This window comes from Gadus macrocephalus, chromosome 2 (assembly GCF_031168955.1).
Source record: "Gadus macrocephalus chromosome 2, ASM3116895v1".
Classification (NCBI taxonomy): Eukaryota; Metazoa; Chordata; class Actinopteri; order Gadiformes; family Gadidae; genus Gadus; species Gadus macrocephalus.
The window spans coordinates 12,948,927-12,971,212 of record NC_082383.1 but is presented as its reverse complement, the minus strand read 5'-3'; the positions used below and the strand labels follow the sequence as shown (position 1 = coordinate 12,971,212).

Here is a 22,286-nt window from a genome sequence, read left to right as displayed (position 1 = left end):
TCTCTCTGGTATCAGATCATGTATCTTTCTGGTAAAAATAGAAAATAAAAGGGAAAGTTAAAAAGGGATTTTAGTAAAATAAAGGCAAAGTAAATAAAGTGTATTTAAGATTTAGCAGAAAGCTAAAGCAAATATAAAAGTCTTCAATCTTGTTTTAAAGGTGCTCAGAGTTGGGGCAAGTCTTAAATCCTCAGGGAGTTTATTCCAGCTATTTGTTGCATAGTAACTAAATCCTGTTTTCCCATGTTTCGTGTTTACTCTGGGGATAATGAACAGATTGGTCTCACAAGATCTTAGTGTTCTAGAAGGCTTATGTAGTGGAAGCATATCAGTTAAATATTATGGGCCTAAACCATGTAGGGATTTATAGAATAGAATCTTTATTTGTCATTGGGTTAAATACAGTCTATTTACACAACGAAATTAAGGTGCAGATCTTGTTCAGTGCTTTTTTAAAATAAATAAAAATAATAAATATAATACAGTACGAAATATTAATAAATATATAACAACAATAACAACAATAACCCCAATAACCCCTCCCCCTGCCTTCCACTTAAGGCACATTTAAGTGTCCTACACCCTCCCCTCCCTCCCAGATAACAACCCCTTCTGCCCACATATATCTAAATAGCAGCAGGTCCAGGAAGGTAAGCATAATGAGGAATGTCCAGAGGTAGTGGTGATCGTTCATGTGGTTGTCTATGTATTGCACAGGGGTACGTATGGCCCAGGGGAAGAGGCTGTTGGTTAGTCTGGTGGTGCGTGATTTCATTGAACTGTATCGCCTGCCAGAGGGAAGCAGATCGAACAGGTGGTGAGCAGGGTGCGCAGCGCCTTTTAGAATGGATCTGGTCCTGTTTCAGCAGCGGGAGCTGGCCAGCTCTTCGAGGGAAGGGCAGTGGGCAGCCTGTGATCTTCTGAGCTGTGCCTATGATCCTCTGAAGTGCCGTCCTGTCTGCCGCCGAGCTCCCAGCATACCATGCTGTGATGCAGTAAGTGAGCACACTTTCAATGGTAGACCGGTAGAAGGACACCAGCAGCTTTTGTTCAAGATGTTTTTTTCTGAGAATTCTCAGAAAGTCTAGTCGCTGCTGGGCCTTCTTTTTTATTGCTGTTGTGTTTGTGGACCAAGAAAGCTCCTGAGAGATGTATGCTCCCAGGAACTTGCAGGACGGAGCCCTCTCCACGCAATCCCCGTTGATGTGCAGGGGGGCATGGGCTGGGCTGTGTCATCTGAAGTCTATGATGATTTCCTTAGATTTGGATGTGTTTAGTTGGAGGTTATTTGCTGAACCCCATGCTGACAGCTGCTGGACCTCATCTCTATATGCCGTCTCGTCGCCCCCAGAGATGAGTCCGACCACAGTGGTGTCGTCAGCAAATTTTATAATGAGGTTGGAGGGGGAGCAGTCAGATGTGTATAGAGTATACAGAAGTGGGCTCAGCACGCAGCCTTGGGGGGAGCCAGTGCTGAGTGTGAGGAGGAGAGGAGAGATGGGGGCCGAGTCTCACTACTTGTGGTCTGTTGGAAAGGAAGTCCTTTATCCAAGCGCAGGTGGAGGCAGGGAGGTGTAGGCCCAGTAGTTTATTTATCAGGATGTCCGGGATTATTATAATGAAGACTGAGCTGTAATCTATGAAGAGCAGTCTTGCATAGGCGCCTGGGTGTTCAAGGTGGCTCAGCGTAGAGTGGAGGGTGATGGCAATGGCGTCCTCAGTAGAGCGGTTAGCCCTATAAGCAAACTGGTGGGGATCAAATTATGCTGGGAGGCAGGCCTTGATGTGCTGGGCAACCAGCCTCTCCAGGCATATCATCACCACTGACGTGAGTGCAATGGGCCTGAGGTCATTTCCGCTTTTACCAGCTGACGTTTTTGGAACTGGGATGATAATTGCTGATTTCCAGCAGGATGGGATGGTGGCTAGGGACAGAGAGATGTTGAAGATCTTGGTGAGAATCCCTGTGAGTTGGTCTGCACAAGCTCTGAGTACTTTCCCCGGTACGCCGTCGGGTCCTGCCGCCTTCCTCGGGTTCACTTGCCTCAGTGTCCTTCTAACCTGATGTTCCTGGAGGGTCAGCGGGGTGTTGGTGAAGGCTGGGGGGGGCGTTGGTTGTCCATCCGCCTCAAACCGGGCAAAGAAACTGTTTAATTCCTCTGCCCTTGTAGCATTAGAGTTGGTAGTTGTGATGTTGTGGCCCTTGTAGTTAGAGATGTGCTGTATTCCCTGCCACACCTGACGAGGGTTTTTGTCCATGATGTAGCCCTCCATTTTCCTTTTATATGCTAACTTAGCAGCCCTTATGCCCCTCTTTAGGTTCGCTCTGGCTGTGCTGTACTGAGCCCTATCTCCTGACCTGAAAGCAGTGTTGCGGTCCTTAATAAGGGGCCGCACTCGTCATCCAGGGTTTCTGGTTCGGAAAGACCCTGGTCTGTTTTGTGGTGGTGAAATTTTCAGCACAAAATGTGATGTAGGATGAAACAGACACTGTGTACTCCTCCAGGTCCAAACTTTCAAATAGACCCCACTCTGTCGTTGAGGAGCAGTCTTGGAGCTGGGAGAGGGCGTCCTCTGGCCAGGTGTTGATGGTTCTAGTAGTGGGCTTATTTTTCCTAATGTGAGGGGTGTAGGCTGGAATGAGATGCAGTGAGAGGTGGTCTGACAGGCATGTCAGCCACATGTGTGGCTGGGGTACTGCTCTGTATGCATGCCTAATGTTGCAGTAGACATGGTCGAGTATTCTGCTCTCCCTGGTGGCACACTTCACATACTGTATGAATTTAGGGAGGACAGCCTTTAAACAAGCCCGGGTGAAATCTCCGGCGACTATGTGTACCCCATCTGGGAGCGCTTGCTGCTGTTTGCTAATAGCGCCATGAAGATAGTTTAGAGCTATACTAACGTTCGCATCTGGAGGGATGTACACTGCCATGATGATTACTACAGTTATCTCTCTAGGTAAATAGAAAGGGCGGCAGATGACCGTCAATGCCTCTACGTGTGGGGAACAGTAGCTGTGGGTTGCTTGAACACCAGTTATTATTTATATACATACAAAGTCCGCCTCCTTTGCTCTTTCCGGTGTCTCTGTTCCTGTCGTGTCGGTGGATAGTGCGGCCGGCTAACTGCACAGCGTTATCGGGGATAGCAGGATGGAGCCAGGTTTCAGGTTTCAACAATCCCTGACAAAGTTGTCAGGGATTGAGGTCATCCATTTTGGGAACGATGGATCTTACATTTGCAAGAAAGACACTTGGCAGTGGGGGCTTGTGTGGGTGCTTCTCTAGCCTCGTAAGCAGACCGGCTCGACATCCTCTCTTTTGTTTCCTGATCCTCCGCCGTCGTCGCAGCTTCCGAGAGCCGACAACATTCCATGGAGACCCCGGTGTCCTCGATATTTCGTGCGGTATATTGTGCGTCTGTTTAAAATAGTCTGTTACTGGAACACTGCTTCGCATGCCGTTGGAGTGAATAAAGTCCTTATTTACAGCCTGTTCGGCCCGAAATCCAATGCGGATTAGATCCTGACGACTGTAGACAAGATTTGCCCAGTTTACGTTACAATTGAAAAACACATTTATGTACAAAAACACTAAGAAAAAGCACCGAAAAGGAGAGCTCAAAGCCGCTGCGTCCACACGCGCCGCCATAGCAACATAAACCTAAATAAATAGGTTAGCAACGTGATTTTAAAATCAATTCTCTGACCTACAGGAAGCCAATGTAACGATTTAAGAATTGGTGTAATATGTTCAAATTTTTTGGTCTTTGTTAAAACTCTAGCAGCAGCATTCTGAACAAGCTGAAGCTTCCTTAGAGTTTGTTTTGGGAGACCTGTAAGGAGACCATTGCAGTAAACAAGCTTACTAGTGATAAAGGCATGTACAAGTTTTTGTAAGTCTTCGGTGGACATGAGCCCTCTAAGTCTTGCTACATTTTTAAGGTGATAATATGCCGATTTTGTAACTGTTTGATGTGACTGTCGAAATGTAAATCAGAATCCATGATAACCCCTAGATTTCTGGCTTTGATTGAGGTTTTTCTGGGACAGAGAGTGAAGGTATTGGGTTACTTTAAGCCTTTCCGTTTTAGCACCAAATACAATCATCAGTTTTGTCCTCATTTAGCTGAAGGAAATTTCGGCACATCCAGTCTTTCACTTACTCAATGCACTGGCACAGCAGATCTATGGGCCGATAGTCATTTGGTGATAGCGATACATAGATTTGCGTTTCATCAGCATAGCAATGATGGTCAATATTGTTATTTTGCAGGATTGGCCCTAGTGGGAGCATGTAGATGTTGAATAAAGAGGGTCCTAAGATCGAACCTTGTGGGACTCCACACATCACGTTGGTTGATTATGATACAAAGTCGCCAATGGAAACAAAGTAGTTCCTATTTTGTAGGTAGGAACTGAAACAAATTAAAACTGTGCCTGAAAGCCCCACCCAGTTCTCTAACCCGTCCAAAAGTATTGTATGGTCTACAGTGTCGAATGCAGCACTGAGGTCTAGTAGCATTAGTATTGAGGTTTTGCCAGAGTCTGTGTTAAGATGGATGTCGTTTACAACTTTAATGAGGGCGGTCTCAGTGCTGTGCAGGGGTCGAAATCCTGATTGGAAGGTGTCATAACAACCAGTTGATGCCAAGTGATTAAGTTGCTGGAGGACAACTTTCTCAAAGATTTTACTGATGAAGGGTAGATTTGATATTGGTCTGTAGTTGTTAATAATAGCGGTATCTAGGCTCCGCTTTTTAGAAGGGGTTTAATAACTGCAGTTTTCAAGGCTTTTGGGAAGTTGCCTGACTGGAGAGAGTTGTAACTATCTGCAATATGTCTATTGCTAGGCTGTCAAAAAAAATCCTAAAAGGGGTTGGTAGGTAAAGAATCAAGGCAACAGGTGAATGGCTTTAGTTGTGTCACAGTTTCCACAAGAGTTTTAGAGTCTATAACATTAAAGCATGCCATCCCTGCCACGTTACTTTTGCCTGAACAGGGTGGTAGTCCAACATTTTTGTTTGAAGTGTAGATATTGATGGCGCGTCTGATGCCTTTAATTTTATCAGTATAAAAAGCTGCAAACTGCATTTCTGCGTGGAATGGAGATCAGGTGGAATTTGTGTTGGGGGGTTGGTCAGTCTGTCATTGTAGACCGTGATTATCTCCTGCCGGAGCCCCGCTGCCCGCTGCCGAGGCACCACCGTCTCGGCAGCGGGACTCAGGCGAGAAACAATCGCAGTCTACAATCGCTGGCAACAATCCCTTTCTCCTCCATGTTGCGGTTCATGTACTTCAAGGAGTCAAAGCCAATTCCTTCTCAACCATGGCTGAGATAACCCCCACTACGAGCCTCGTTGTGGAAATACCACCAACAGCAGAACGGTTATCCAAATAACAAAGAAGTGTACAACACTTACGTTACAGTGCGTGCACACACACACACACACACACACACACACACACACACACACACACACACACACACACACACACACACACACACACACACACACACACACACACACACACACACACACACACACACACACACACACACACACACACACGTGGCGGTAGCACGGTCGTAGCTCATTGTCGGGCAAAATTCTCTGGGCGGGCATAGCAGAGAAAGGGGAGGTAACATGTCCCTGTATGACGACATACGGGGAAAACTCCAAATCGGCACGTCTGAGCTTTGTTTTTTCAAAGGCAGAGCAGGATACCTAGTGCTCGTTTTAAACCTAACGCCATTTCTTGCTACTGGGGGGCCATAGGCAGGCTAGGGGAACTCATATTATTATTATTATATTATTATATATAGTGTTTAAATATGTTCTTTTCCCTCACTCTCCACCTCATCCCTAACTCTCCACCTCAAGCTGGTGTGTAGTGAGCGTTCTGGCACCGATTGGCTGCCGTGCATCACCCAAGTGGGTGCTACATATTGGTGGTGGTTAGTGAGGTCCCCCCTTCACTTTAGGCGTCTTTGAGTGTTATTAATTATTATTATTCTTCATGTTTAACCTCTGTTTTCCTTTCATTCCTAGTCTGTTTTACATAGTTTTGAATGATGACTATATGCTCTGTAAGGTGACCTTGGGTGTCTTGAAAGCCGCCTCTAAATTAAATGTATTATTATTATTATATTAATGTTAGAAAACCTCATAAAGTGACATTTTCATACCATAGGACCTTTAAGCATACAATATACACCGTAATACACAATATACACCAAAAAAAAAATTAACAGCCAAGTATCAAGAGGGGAGATTGTTAAATTACATTTTTTGGCGCCTCTAATATATTATTTACAGTAGCCGGTAATCTACTTCCAGGAACTTCCTGGAAACATGGACCTACCGGTTAGGCACAGGGTATGCCTGAGGCGGTGTATTTGTGTAGTTGCCATTTCCGCCAACGCTAGAGGTGTTGGGTTGCTTCGTCAATATGTGTTGTGTTTCTGTGTCTTCAATGTGTACAATAAAGGCAACTCTCGTAGTCGAGCGGTGTAAGAGGCGCGAGAATTCTCAACTGCATAACCTGAGCTCCCGTCTCGTCCTTCCCGTGCTGCTTGCCACAATAGATAACTGGGGGGCCGGAGGATTCCGAACACCGATGTAGCTCATTGCTCCACATGTTTAAAAGAAATGTGTAATCAATTGTCAATACGGTTATTTCTTAAAGGAGACATATTACACCACCCGGTGTGAGTGTGATTAGCCTTACAAGCCGAGTATATCCCCATATGACATCCCTAGTAAGCATGTCCCCCTAGATCTGTGCTGGATAGATTAGTCTACCAGCCTACCCAGTGGACTGAAAAAAACGTTGCTCATCTTTCCAGCACAGATCTAGTTGGACACGCCAACTAGTGATGCCATTTTCGAAACGGCTTGTAAGGCTAATCACACCTGATGGTATAATATGTCTCCTTTTAACAGAATATACCCGATTATAGTCCTTAAAAAAGCCCAAGGATACGCCAAAAATCGTAGGCATGTCACATTTTTAGCGCCCTACATTCTCCGCTGTGGACCAACGTAGTTTCACTACATTTTGGTGTAAGACTGGCTTTAAGGGACCTGGTTGGTTATAGTTTTTGAGGAGGTCTGCTGCAAAAATCTGAACTATCGGATGAAAAGCATAGGTATACATGTTGTTCTGTGTGGTACTCCAAAACGGACAAACGCTCCCATTCAATTGCATGGATTAACATTTCGCTTTGTGTAACACGAAAAAGTCAGAAACGCTACCATTCAAAATGCACAGGTTTATATTTCGTTCTGTGTAGCACAAAAAGACAATCCTGCTCTGGGGCAAGAATCAATACATAAATATTCGTGAGCATGAGCACGAATCGCAAGATACCGTCAGTATTGATCCATGGTGTAAAATACATTTACTGTGCCCCTGAAATCTCCATTAAAGACGTTATAATACAGTATCAAAATATGAATTTAGCAAGATTCAATACTGTTCAGCCAATGTATGCTCCATTTGTCTAGTCTTCGAATCATGCTTCGAAGACTAGACAAATGGAGCATACATTGGCATATGTTTGGTAGTGTATTTGATCTGTAGACCAACTGCCTCTATCAAACGACATCAGCACTCCAGAATCACGTTATTTGTCACCACTACTCACTCCATGTACACTGTAAGAATATGGGGAGCATATTTTGATACTGTATTATAACGTCTTTATTGGCGATTTCAGGGGTACAGTATGTATTTTACACCACTGATCACTATTGTCGGCATGCTCATACGCAGAACCACTAAGTAGCACGAATGATATGTAGCATTGATTGGCAGAACACCGGTTTGAACCGACATATTCAAATTCCGAGACACAAAAATATTTAGTTACAAATAATTATTGCTTTATTTGAATATTTACTTCTTGCATAATACCATGTATGGCCTCTGTTGATAACAATTCATTTTTGACAATATGAAAGTGATGTCAATATCGGATATTCAGAAAATATTCTAATAATTATGGAATGGTCGGTTTCGCATACACTGTACAACATACATTAATTTCATCATCAAAAAATTATAAAACTTGGTTATACCAATGCTCAAGCGATCCTTTAATAGATTTAAAATCGTACCCAGTTGGGGAAATTGGAAACACACAAAAATAATCTCCAACTGTATTATTTAATCTTGTTGCAATCTGTGCGTCAGCATTTAAATATGAGGTGCATGTTTCCATTGTGAATGAAGCCCTGGGAAGTCCCTAGCTCTGTGGTGAGGTCAGTTGCCATCGGTGTCCTGGAGGTCTCAGAATGAGGCTTTGTCTCAGAACACGTCATCCTCTGGCCACACCTCCAGCCAATCAGAAGGACACAATACGTTGCCCGAATCACTCTATGCAATTTCTACATCCTCAGCTCACTCTACTGGCCATCAACCTTATCTGTGGGATGAAGAGAAAGGGTGGGTGTTGAAGTGTGGAATTAGAAAAGTCAAGTAGGATAGCTTCTATATCGAAGTTGTTATGAGGAGCAGCATTGCCACTGTTGATATGTATATACACATGCTTGAAAAAAGGTACGATGTGCAAGAGTTGCAATTTAAAGCTAGCTCCAATAAAAACTCGCCCTGTCCAAAACCCCGCCCACACTCACAAAGCGAGGCTAGCTTCAGGATAAGCACACACTTCAATGCCAGAAAACTGCACTGCCCTCACTGCTATTAGACATGCGTTTATGTATAAAAAGAAGACTTGTTTTTTACCTTTAGGGATGAATTTCAGTGAGCTGCTGAATATTCAGAAGCGAGACTTTCCCTTGGAAGGCCCATCGTTCACAAACTCATGGCCCAATCCGTTTCCGCACTTCCCACAGAGAACCTGAAACACATCAAGACCCAATTAGCAAGGATTGGCCAATTGCAGCTCCTCTCAGAGAGAAATTCAACATCACATTGAAGCCTGGTGTCATTCCAAACAGAATAGATTGCTCTTTACCCAGATCCCTGAGGGTCACTAAGGCCAGAGTGTTCAACTGAGCAGCCTAGCCCCAAGTCGCCTTCAGCAAGACCAGCTCATTATTTATATTAAAACGGTCTGGAATCAGCTGACCCAAGGCCGATTCATGCCTCCGGGTCCGGACGAAATTCGTCCGTCCGTACCAAACATTGTCTCCGGGACTACCCTTCATACCTCCGTCCGGTTTCAGCGTTGTTATGGGTGTTACGCAATACATCCTCTAGAGTGCAGTGACTGTCGTGTCAGAAATTACCGGCATTGACAATCACAAACATGGCATCTGCCATCTGTAGAGGAGATGATTTCGCTTTGTGTCATTCGAAATCGACAACAAAAAAAAAAGCGCAAAAAGTGTAGGCCTACGCGGCGGTGGCATGTGACACCCCTCACCAACCCGCAGATTATCTCCTCAAAATGTGGCGCCATTTATAAATGACCAGTTACAACTCATTGCCAAAGCAGGTGAACAATAAAATAAAAAGGTCAGGTATATAGTATAATATAAGTATAAAACGTTAAATACAATATACATCTCAGATATTATACTACTCTCTATTTTCGCAAATGGTTGGACTTCTGACTATACCGCCGCCTCAATTTCCATTGCTCCGTTTCTCCTGGAGCACTCCGGATTCGTAGGCTCAGAGGCGACGGACCCACTGACGGACGAAACGACCTCCGGGACCGGACGAAAGAGTTCCTATCCGTATTTACCGTAGGGCAGGGCTATTAAACCTCCTTAACAAGTGGGCCAAAAAGGAAAACCGCTGGTGGTTCATGGGTCACACATACAAAACTTATAATGTAAATTAATCGCTACAAGTAAATCGTACTTAGAGTAGTGTTAACTTATAATGTAAATTAATCGCTACAAGTAAATCGTACTTAGAGTAGTGTTAACTTAATATATATAGTACTGATAAATGGAATAAACTTGTAAGACGCATTCCTTTCTTTTTCACTTCTAATTGCATCATTATAACCATTTTTGACCTTACATATTTTGGACACGCAATCTCTTGCGGGCCAGAAAATAAATAAGAAGGGCCGTATTCGGCCCGCGGGCCGCTAGTTGGATAGGCCTGCCGTAGGGTGTAAATGAGCCTAAGGAAGGCAGCTAACCTTGAACGCGCCGGGTCTCTCTACGTGCTTGGACACACTGTCCTCCTGGACCGTCTCTGTGAAGGCAGGCCATGGAGACGAGTGCTCGAACTTGGACCTGCTGGAGAATAGCTTGTGGTCACACTTTGAACATGCGTAAATGCCTGTGGAAGAACATTGGAGATGGAGTTATTACACATTGAAATGACTTACAATACATCACACACAGTTTAGTGTTTTTGCCAAATTGTATAGGTTCATTTTATTTGTAGACACACTCACAAACAACAGCTTTGGTTACAGTTGATGCTATTGTTTTGCAACACCAACATCTTATATTTTACTTTACAATAGGGCTTATACATCAGAACACCACCAGGGATTTTTTTTTTTTGATACAAAGAGTTCAAAATACTAAATTAACGTTAATATAGGCCTACCCGTCACCTGGGCAGAAGTCGCACATGAAAAACGTTGTGGCGGTTTAAAACAACAATAAGCTCCCTGTAATGCCAAACCATATTCTGACGGATTACTTAACAATGACCCAAAACAATTACATATTAACCAACATTCCACTCCTATGCTTCCACAATGGCACGGTCAATGCGAGGCCCTAATTTTTCCGGACACAATCACTATAAAGACACCTCGTCCTCAAATGAAAGCCGATGGCTTCCGAGATTGGGCCGAACAAAACTGGTTCATCAACTAACAACCTCGAGCCGAGTACAGCATGCGTTATCAGATCAAAATATGAAAGCATGATGACACAGCATTTTTAATTCGGTCCTAGCCGGTCATAAAATAAACAGATTTTACTCAAATCCTATGTTTTAATTAAACCCATGGGACTTTCTGTTGTCAGTTGTTTATACACATTACACAAATGCAAAAAGTGCGGAAAATGTATAAACATCCATTTACCTCAAAGTTCAATGATGTAACTGGTCCATACAAAATGTAGGCTATAGACTAGACATCCACGGCATAGAAATAGGCTAACCACTACTTGATACTGAGATGTAATTGCAGAAGAAGTATATTAGTTGTTACGTAATGCAGTTCTTTTCAGCAATTATTGATCGTAGGAAGCTGCCAAGTTATAATGTTAGAACAAAATAAAGCAGAAAGAACGTTAATAAGATGGGTGCATTTCCGACCAACCTGGTTCAAAATTGTCTTTGAAGACCTCACCTCCAAAAAAGGAGCAAAAAGACATATTGCTTCGCGTACAGTGCGACTGAAACTAACTCATGGGATGTTTTTTTTCTGATTACAAAACAATTTCTTCTTCTTTTGTATTGTTTTTTTGGAGGTTGGCAAATAACTAATAGATGCATTACCGCCATCTACTGGTATGGAGTGTGGAATGAATAACAACCTCTCTACTATAAATAAATACAAATTAAATAATAATGATAATAATAATATTTAATTAATACACAGGATCAGATTTTATAATCCCTTGTGCCAAAATCCAAGGAAAACACATATTCAGAAGCCCCTGTCCAAACCAACCTTATAAGCACGCTGGCTACTGAGATACCAGGCAAAGGTGAAAAACACGAGACAACTAGCCCAACTAACAGCACTAAATTAATTAAAAGCAGAATATCATTGGGGTTATCAAGTGGGCACCCTCTTATAATAATAATAATAATAATAATAATAATAATAATAATAATAATAATAATAATAATAATAATAATAATAATAATATAATAATAATTTATGACCTATATTTTTTCAAACAAATTAGTTACCCTAAGAAAATGAAAGATAATTTGATGACACTTATTGGAATTATTTTGTAAAATATCTACTAAAACAAAATGCACCATCTCTTTTTTGACATTTTCCCTCATCTGCCTTCTGTCTTGCTCATACCTCTCACAATCCACATGTTCTACAGTTTCTTCTTGCCCACATTCACATCTGCCTGTTTCATGTTTTCCTATTAAAAACAGTGTACTGTTCAGCCCTGTGTGCCCACATCCAAATAAGCCCCGTGATTTGAATAAGGTTTAATGTTTGTTGCACCTCATATCTGGTCTGCTTTCTGAATGGTTGACCTGTCGGCTCTTTAATGCTGAACTGGAATCTGAACAAATAACCAACCTTAATGGTCTGGTGTCCTCAACCCACTTCCCTGCTAACAGTATTGTCCGCAGTTCACCAGTGTGCTGATATTTCATTATTAACCCTCTTCCCTAACTTCACTTGAAATTCCGGTACAGTAAAAGCTGCACCTACTTTGTTTATTGAGTTTTTAGGTGTGTCTGTTTAAATTTGAACATAGCTAAAGAATTTGTCGATGTACTCCTGTATTAATTGTTTATTTGTTTTTTTGTGTTCGAATAATGTTAAATCAACTGTAGCCTCTGGCAGAATCCAAGGTGGTATTATTGGTACCGGTACATTTGGAACTACATTTAATTGTGCTATACTGAATTGTACTGCTCTCTGATTCGGTGTCTATCCAAAACTTTGTTGTTTCCCTTCTCTCCTTTTCCCAACAAGGGTTTAAACTGCTTTGTGCTGGATGATCCTGGCTGTGTAGGTTAATCCAGTAGTTCAAGGACAGCTGTACTCTTCTGAACTCTAGAGGCATCTCCCCCAGTATACCTGTAGTGCTGCTGTTTGAGTTGTTTTTATGGTCCTGTACATACTCTCCAAGCCTGATACTGAATGTTATATATTTTGAGAGATGTATTAGCTGCTGACCCATGTACTACACAGCCATAGTCTAAAATAGATCTCACCAACCCTGTGTGTGTAGCCTTTAACACTGTTCTATCTGCCCCCCAATCATACCCAACTAAACACCTCATTACATTAAGATTTTTTTACACCTGTCCACCACTTTCTTAATATGTACAGCCCATGTAATCCTCTCATCAAACCATAAACCTAAAAAATTATAATGTTTTACTCTCTCCAACTCCTGGTTGTATATTTTTAAAGGGACGCTGTGTAATATTTTAAGTCATTTATTACCTCAAATCAACGTATTAATTCATAAATAAGTCCTCATTGGTATAAATTTATCTCTGCCAAAAATCGCACTTATCCTCCTGAGCGAAGAATAATTAATATGTGGTTACATAGGACGGGTAATAACACGAATAACACGTGAACAGACGCACTCTCAGCATTGATAAGGTATCTGGCCCTGGCTATGTCCCGGAGGACCAGGTCGGTTCAACCTTGTGGAAACATAACAATGGCAGAATGTTGGAGATAACACCTTATCAGTATGAGAGGTCCTGGCCTGTTCCTAGACTAGAAATGTGAACAAAAGAGAGACACTAAAATACACCAATATTCTACAGCTTCATGGAGGCTTCCATGTTCTTCCAGTCGATGAACTGCCGAGAGGGACAAAAAGCACTACGTGGTACAGGAAATGCAAACGCGTTTTCACTCTGAGCCAGCATGAATGATGACTGAAATAATTCACTATCTTGCTCGAGGAGCAATTACTCATACATCATTAGCTTATAATAATGATTCAATGCAGTTTACAGCTTCTTGGCATATACTGCCCACCGTAGTTTTTGAACAAGCGAGCACTATTAGTTTGAATGCAATATACAATTGTACCACTAGATGGGAGTAATTTTTTACACAGTGTCCCTTTAATTTAACCTCAATCCCAATTTTCTTCCTAGTAAAAAAACATTATCTTTGTCTTATCCACAAAAAAATACCCTTGTTATAGCCCTCTGCAATCACTGCCCTATCTCTACAGATACTATCATATCTTTAATTACAAAGACTAATGTCGGTTTCAGCCAGGTTTCCTGAATACATATGACTGCTGGTTTATTCTTCAAATCTTCTAGAAATCCTTTAAACTCCTGCCCATTAGCTATTATTGGCTACCATTGTGTTCCATTGTAGGATAATCAAGTTGGCCTATCACCCGAGCCTCCCTGCCCCCTAGCTTCTGGCTGATATTCTCCCATGATACATCTTTCAAGCCCATTTATAACATCGGAGCAGTGGAGGGACTTATAGCCTTACTGGAAAGCTTATTAATCCGATTCTCACTTTGTCTGGAATTACAGCCCCCTGAAACTCCAGGAGCACTGACAAACTCTCTTCCCTCCTCCCCTCCACTAACCTCAACAGTCTATTCTCCACTCACCATGCCACTCACAATACCAAGTTTGAGCTTTTCCGGATCAACAGGTATGCCTGTCATTACTATAAATCTTCGCTGTTTCAACCTCCCCTATCCTACCCTTTAGCTCCCTGGATGATACACCCATCTTTAATTTAATAGACCATTTTCGTTTCTTCGAGGAGGTCTGGTGGTCTCTGCATATAATAAATAAATAAACATCTATTTATAACGAAATAAATAAATATCTACAAATATGTATGTGTATTTATATCATACATATATATATATATAAATATATATGTATATATATATAAATATATATATATCTAGATACACATACATATTTATACATAGGCCTATATATTTATTTATTTTGTTGCTTCGAGGTGGTCTGGTGGTCTCCGTATATAAATAAATGAATAAATATGTAGCCTATATACCTTTTTACATACATATTTATATATACCTATTATAAACTGAGACCTCCAGACCTCCTCGAAGCAACAAAAGTGATGCATTAAATTGAAGAAGGGCTGGCGAGAATATGGATATGCCATACCGTCAATATGAATTTCATTCATTTCCCACAGGATGGTCAATGGTCAGATACAGATCTCGTTATAACAATAATTTATATCGATGTAACGAGAAAGGATGTAATGATAACGCCATGAAGATAAAGGCTACTTGGTTATAATAATTTAAATATAATTAACTTATAAAGCGTATAACAAGACAACGAGACGATTTGTGGGCAAGCAGAGGCTGCATTTTAACATAATTCGGCCTATAACCTTATACAATAGTCTAACTCTATATGTCAAATGTATGATATGCTGTAGGCCTACGTATAGGCTAGTTTTTTATATTATAAATATTTAATAATTGTCATACCTAACCTGAACCACATTCCCCATAGAAAAAGTACACTTTGTTACTTGGTGTTACAACCCTCCTCGTCCTGGAGGGTGGAGGAGCAGTGAGGTTGACTGGATGCTTGATGTTGGTAGGTGGAGGAGCAGGGAGGTTGACTGGATGCTTGATGTTGTGTTAGGGGGTGTGGGTGCAGGCAGGCAGGTAGGACCCAGATGCAGACGGTTTAGGGAGAACAGCACTTTATTTTCGCCTAAAGGCTAAGGCAAGGAACCAGGGAACTCAGGAGGGAACAGGGAACACGCAGGACGAACAACCACAATGACAGCACAAGGAACAAAGGAAAGACAAGGGCTTAAATAACAAACACAACGAGGAACAGCTGAGACACATTAGGGGAGGGAACAGTAATCAACACAGGAGGGAAACACACCAAAACACGACAGACCATGACAGTACCCCCCCCCCCCTTAATGGTCGACTCCCAGGCGACCCACGACAAGCAAAAAAAAACGAAGAAAGTCAAACCCAAAATGGGTGGGTGGAGGGGCGCCAGGAGGGGGGAATCAAAAAAAAATAAGTGGACTGGGGCAGAGCCGAGGGACGTCAGGCGGGCGGCCAGAAAACTGCCCCAGGGCATGGCAGGGAGCCTCAGGCGGACGGCCTGGGGGGCAAGCAGAGGCAGAGTGAAGGCGGAACCCTTCAGGAGGCCGGCGGCAAGGACGATGAGGGCTCAGTCCCTCAGGAGGCCTGCAGCGGCAAGGAAACCCCTCTGAAGGCCAGCAGTGGCGAAGGCGGAAACCTTCAGTAGGCCGGCGAAGGCGAGGTAGAGGGCGGGTCCCCTCAGGAGGAAGGCGAGGTGGGTCCCCTCTGGAGGAAGGAGAGGTAGAGGGCGGATCCCCTCTAGTGGAAGAGCAGGTAGAGGGTGGGTCCCCTCTGGTGGAAGGCCAGGTAGAGGGCGGGTCCCCTCTGTAGGAAGGCCAGGTAGAGGGCGTGTCCCCTCTGTAGGAAGGCGAGGTAGAGGGCGGACCCCCTGTGGAAGGCGGGACCTGGCCTCAGGAAGGCCAGGTAGAGGGTGGGTCCCCTCTAGAGGAAGGCCAGGTAGAGGGCGGATCCCCTCTAGTGGAAGAGCAGGTAGAGGGTGGGTCCCCTCTAGAGGAAGGCCAGGTAGAGGGCGGGTCCCCTCTGTAGGAAGGCCAGGTAGAGGGCGGGTTCCCTCTGGAGGAAGGCCAGGTAGAGGGCGGACCCCCTCTGGAAGGCAAGGTAGAGGGCTGGTCCCCTCTGGAGGTAGGCGAGGTAGAGGGCGGACCCCCTGTGGAAGGCGGGACCCCTCAGGAAGGCAAGGTAGAGGGCTGGTCCCCTCTGGAGGCAGAGGGCGTGCCCCTTCCAAGAGGTTTGGAAGGCGGGACCCCTCTGGAAGGCCTTGAAGAGGAACCCCCCTCGGGACGGAGTGGAGGAGGGCCCCCACAGGCAGGGGCGGAGGGCGTGCCTCCCCTGGACGGTCTGGAGGGGGGGCCACCTCCGGCAGGAGCAGAGGGCGGACCTCCACAGGCAGGGGAAGAGGCCGGTCCCCCTCTGGAAGGCGAGGAGTGGGCTCAGGAACCGGACAGGGCTCGGGGACCGGAGTCAGTGCGGGGGCTGGAGTGTCAGGAGGAACCGGGTGGTACCCCAAACACACCACCCCCACTCTGATTGTCCGCAAGGGAGGAGGCTGGTAGCTAGGGACCGGGGGCAGAGGCTGGTAGCTGGGAACCGGGGGCCGAAGCTGGTAGCGGGGGGCCGGGGACAGAGACTGGTAGCTGGGGGCCGGGGGCAGAGGCTGAGAGCGGGGAACCGGGGGCAGAGGCTGGTAGCTGGGGGCCGGGGACAGAGGCTGAGAGCGGGGAACCGGGGCCAGAGGCTGGTAGCGGGGAACCGGGGGCAGAGGCTGGTAGCGGGGAACCGGAGGCAGAGGCTGAGAGTAGGAGCGTGGAGGCTTAGGCCGGTCACAAAAGTCTGGTGGCACCGGCATGTAGCTCTCAGGCCAAAAGACTGTGGGGCTGAGCAGCTCCACTGCCCACTCGGGCAAGGCGTCCTCCAACTCAGGCCTTGACGAGACAGCCCTGCGTGTACGTTTCACGATAGCCTCCTGCTCCTTCTTGCTGGGAATGTTCTCCCAGAAATCCATTTCTTTCATTATGAACCACAGTAAATCCTCCAACTCACGGCTAAATTGAGCGTCCGCTGGGTCCAATGTTGGTGCTGTCATTCTGTTAGGGGGTGCGGGTGCAGGCAGGCAGGTAGGACCCAGATGCAGACGGTTTAGGGAGAACAGCACTTTATTTTCGCCTAAAGGCTAAGGCAAGGAACCAGGGAACTCAGGTGACAACAGGGAACAGGGAACACGCAGGACGAACAACCACAATGACAGCACAAGGAACAAAGGAAAGGGAATGGGTCAAATCGGTACCGTTACATGGAGAATGTTCCCTGTCTCAGACAACAAATCAGTGGCGCAGTATGAGTGCTATGGATTTGCCTTATACTGGTCATGGTTTACTTCAGCTGGTTGAAGGTCATGCGCTGCGGCAGAGTATCTGCCAAGGAAAATAAATTTCGGGATATGAGTGGTTGGGGGATAACAAGATCTATTCTAATGCCACTTGTATGTGGCCGACGGAGACCTACCAGAGTTGTGGAGAAGGAAGCACTCGACATGAATGCACCTGGACTGAAAGAATAGGACTGGTGTTTGTTACCGCGGCCGAAGATACACTGCACACGGTCGTGGGGGCTGTTGGACGAGGGGTCATGACTATAGGAGGATGGATGCTTGACAAACTCCTCGCCCTCATGTGGCTGCTCTGGCCGGTGATGCTAACCTTTTTCCTAGTGGCGCTTGGAATCCTGGCCTTTTTTATTATTTTTAAAGCAGGAACTATGGCAGCATTCCAAAGACTGTTTGGCATAGCGGCCCCCGTCAACAAAAATCCCCAAAGGAATAGAGAGTCATCCTGGGCTCTGAAGGCCATTAGATAAGGAGCCTGCCAAAACCGAGTGGAACTCCCCAATCTCTACCAACATGATAGGGAATACTCCTGGCCTTGACCGACAATAGACCGACATTTGACAGACAACTGACCGACAAGGTGAAAGAGCCCCTGTCCCGGCTGGGGAGGAGAGATCGAGAGATGACGGAAATTGGGTCCGCCCTACCCTGCCCCTCGGGGTGGGTGGAGGCAAGCAGATATATTAAGCCAGTAACTGCGTGGTTGAGTAGTTGTAGTCGACTGGTGACTGACTAGCGATGGATGTTTCCGGTACCTCCACAACCCCACTCTTGACGACCTGGCCTGCTAATGTAAGCACAGATGAGTTTTTGCAGTTTTACTTTTTGATGATTTGCTGGGGGGCTTTTTGCTCCAGGGGTTCATGGTTGGACCCATGGAGATTTCTCACTTTAGGGATAACAATAACCAGACACATCTTGAGGATGGTCTCTGGTCCCTTGGATCTCTGCATGGGCCTATATGTGACCCTTTTGTGTGTTTTGTGTGTTTTTATGTGAGTATGTTGGAAGTTATTGGTTGTTGTACGGTTGTGGTTGACGCTGTGCATTTGTCGTTGCAGAGAGCTGCCGAGTGTTACCGGTGTCAGGCGGGTCCTAGCCAGGCCCTATACTTATGGGACGTGGGAGAACATATAATCTGTAACACTTGTCATGATGATTTGCCTGGATTCTTTAATGGACATGGGATTTTTAGCAGTCAGGGCATGCCCTCGCCAGTGTCCGTATCCATTATGCTAGATTTGTACACCAACTACCCCATAAATTGGCACAATAATGTGTGTCCCTTGGGGGATGGGACCCCCGTGGAAACACAAAAGTATGCGAATGGCCAATATTTTCCAGTTATCCCGCTAGTGTGGGTGAGGCCGGGTGGAGCATGCATGAGTACTGCCATTCTGGGGTCTGGCCTGTGCTTTGCTGCGCGTGCTATGCCTGCAACCGTCTTCATGATGCAGTTTCCAGACCGGGGCCTGCAGACGCGCATGCCTCCATCTCCAGCCCCCTGCTGGCTTTCTGATACACCATGCCCGGCTCGTCCGCGCCGCCCTGCGGCCACGGCGGGGGCCCTTCGTAATCCTGATGTGCCAGGCAACCACAGACCTCCGGGGCCGCCAACTCCCCTGGATACTCTGGATGCCGTGGGTGATTGTCCCCATCCCCGCCCGACTGTTCCCCGTCACTTCCCCGTCACTTCCCGCCAATTCGTCCTGCCCCGGATTGGCTTCGGGGACCTATGGATGTGTAATGTATGTGTTGTCTCCAAGGGACTCTACCGAAATCAAGGAGGGGGTGTCAAGTAAGGTAGATTTCTTGGAGTCCAGGAGACAGGGCGGAGGTGGTGATCTCTGTGGGCGGATAAGGGCTGGGGAGGCATGGGTTGTTGGGAAATTACCAAGGCCAAGGGAGATGTGGTTTTTTTTCCAGCAGGAGCTGAAGGATGTTAAAGAGGAATGGATTTACTTATGTCAGTGTTACTTATGTATCAGGTTTATTCATGTATCAGTTAAACATCATAAAATCATATATCCTGTTTTAGTATCATCATATAACAATCATTTTCGTTGTTTCTTTGTTTTAGTATTATCATAAATCGTATCATCATATCATGGTTTAGTATCATCATATAACAATCTCTTTCTTTAATATCTATCATTCATTCTAAAGTGTTTCTTTGTTTTAGTATCATCATAAATATATCTCTTTCTTTAATATCTATCATTCATTATAAAAATGTTTCTTTGTTTTGGTATCATCATAAATATATCTCTTTCTTTAATATCTATCATTCATTATAAAATGTATCCTGTTGTTTTGACATAATCGAGTATGGAAGTAAGCACTTAAAAGGATTCAAGCACTTATTTGTAAAACTATGTTGTCCTACACTTATGACAGGTTGTATTGTTGTATTGTTAGACATTTTATGATCTTACACTTATAAGGTGTTGTATTATTGTATTGTTTATATGGTGTATTTTACTTATTAGTATAATTTGTGGAACAAGTAAGAACAATCTGAAGGCGTACGTGCCTGAGAGTATCCCTTCCATGGCGAGGGGGAAAAATACCCAGGTCACATTGACCTGATGCAGGCCAGCTGCATAAGAGAAAGGGGAGGTTACAGAGGTAAAACTTCTAGATACTGATACGGGTTGCTCCCGCGTCATCAGAGGGAGAGCCGCGCTGGTATGGGTTGCTCCGGTGTCGGGAGAGGGAGAGAGAGGGGTTCTCTATCTCTCCTCGGGCACGGAGGGTCGGTCTCATCAAATGGTCCCACAGCCAGGAAGGTCTCATCAAATGGTCCCACAGCCAGCGGAGAATCTCTCTCTCTCTCTCTCTCTCTCTCTCTCTCTCTCTCTCTCTCTCTCTCTCTCTCTCTCTCTCTCTCTCTCTCTCTCTCTCTCTCTCTCTCTCTCTCTCTCTCTCTCTCTCTCTCTCTCTCTCTCTCTCTCTCTCTCTCTCATACTTTAGGGTGCCACTTTGACTTACTGTGTTATAATTTGTTGTGTTTTAGTTAGTGTAGGCCTTAATAAAATAATACATATATTTTGTATTCTTCCTGTTGTTCTGTGTTCTTGCATTTTTTGCTGATTGTGAGACGGTTCAAACTGTACATATTATAAGCATTAGTAATTTCAGAAGGGGATTTGACCTAGCTGCAAAAGCCTCTGCAAGTATAGTGAAAGAGCGTATCAATTTTTTAACATGTTTACTCTCTTCCATGTAGGCTACTGCGCTTTTTTTAATTGTTGAAACAGCACAATATGCAGATATATCCTCTGGTATGTTGTGTGCCTCTGCATGTCGTATAAATAATCATAGTGGGCTGCCATGGCCAAAAATGCCAGGGCCATTTTTTGGTCCCAGTCCAGCCCTGAAAGGGATACTCTCAGGCACGTACGCCTTCAGAATGTTCTTACTTGTTCCACAAATTATACTAATAAGTAAAATACACCACATAATGATAAACAATACAATAATACAACACCTTATAAGTGTAAGATCATAAAATGTCAAACAATAACAATACAACCAGTCATAAGTGTCATAAGTGTAGGACAACATAGTTTTACCAATAAGTGCTTGAATCCTTTTAAGTGCTTACTTCCATACTCGATTATGTCAAAACAACATGATACATTTTATAATGAATGATAGATATTAAAGGCACCCAGTGCAACTTTATGTAAACATTCAATGAAAAATAAACATTCAATTTCTAGTCTTTTTTACACGTAGTAAGTTTCAATAACTCCATACCATTACATATCGACATTCAAGGAGCAAAGATGAGACGTCGTTGTGTGGTGAGAACTGATAGAAAATCGTAAACAACAACAATCGCCGGTGGGGAGAAGCCATTTTTCCATTGACTGGAAGCCTGCTTTATTTATTGTAGGTTACAAAAAATAAAGAAAATGGCGGCATTGTTGTTGTTATCGATTTTGTATCAGTTCTCACCACACAACGACGTCTCATCTTTGCTGCTTAAATGTCGGTATGTAATGGTATGGAGTTATTGAAACTTACTACGTGTAAAAAAGACTAGAAATTGAATGTTTATTTTTAAGCCTCGAAAGTTGCACTGTGTGCCTTTAAAGAAAGAGATATATTTATGATGATACTAAAGGTACGAACACACCAAACGCGTACCCCGCGTATGGACGCGTATAAAATCGGCAATTTTTCCATGGGGAACCATTGGTTTACGCGCGTATGAGCTGCGTACATGCGTTACATGCGCTAAAGCAACATTTTACCCGCGTTAGCTGCGTATATATACGCACGTACATATACGCGCTGTGGCATTCCCCCGGTGCCACGCCCCCTGTTCGGGAGAGTCGAGGCCGGGATATACCGCCGGTGGCCAACAGCCGGCGACAAACCCCGACCTCCCGAGAGCTGCAATCGGGGAAACGAGGAACACCTGGGCGGGAGACACCCAGGGGTTAAAAGGAAGCCACCGGCCGACAGAAGGAGGAGAGTCGAGTGGAAGAGAGGACGACGCAGAGGACCGAGACCGTAAAGTGAGCCGCACGGCGGACACGACACGTGCGTTGAATGAAGTGTCTGACTTTGACTCCTACCCCATGCCTAGAGTAGACGAGCTGATCGAGCGGCTGGG

General features: G+C 44.7%; 2 protein-coding genes across 2 annotated transcripts; one reads left to right on the top strand and one right to left on the bottom strand.

The window, feature by feature from the left end:
* Nucleotides 1-7,868: 7,868 nt before the first annotated feature.
* LOC132449987 (methionine-R-sulfoxide reductase B1-A-like) lies at nt 7,869-11,433 on the bottom strand. Its single transcript, XM_060041943.1, has 4 exons — nt 11,274-11,433; nt 10,128-10,270; nt 8,753-8,867; nt 7,869-8,432 (listed from the first exon to the last, which is right to left on the bottom strand). The coding sequence occupies exons 1-4, from the start codon at nt 11,326-11,328 to the stop codon at nt 8,413-8,415; spliced, it is 333 nt and encodes a 110-aa protein (XP_059897926.1). The 5' UTR covers nt 11,329-11,433; the 3' UTR covers nt 7,869-8,412.
* A 6,909-nt stretch (nt 11,434-18,342) lies between these two features.
* On the top strand, nt 18,343-20,725 carry LOC132449983 (uncharacterized). Its single transcript, XM_060041934.1, has 2 exons — nt 18,343-18,451; nt 18,721-20,725. The coding sequence occupies exons 1-2, from the start codon at nt 18,398-18,400 to the stop codon at nt 19,459-19,461; spliced, it is 795 nt and encodes a 264-aa protein (XP_059897917.1). The 5' UTR covers nt 18,343-18,397; the 3' UTR covers nt 19,462-20,725.
* The last annotated feature ends 1,561 nt before the right edge of the window (nt 20,726-22,286 follow it).

Bases quoted from the DNA above. Each gene is read 5' to 3' on its own strand.
- LOC132449983 (XM_060041934.1), top strand. From the start codon at position 18,398: ATGGATGTTTCCGGTACCTCCACAACCCCACTCTTGACGACCTGGCCT. The intron at 18,452-18,720 runs GTAAGCACAGAT...TTGTCGTTGCAG, and splicing joins TGACGACCTGGCCTGCTAAT to AGAGCTGCCGAGTGTTACCG.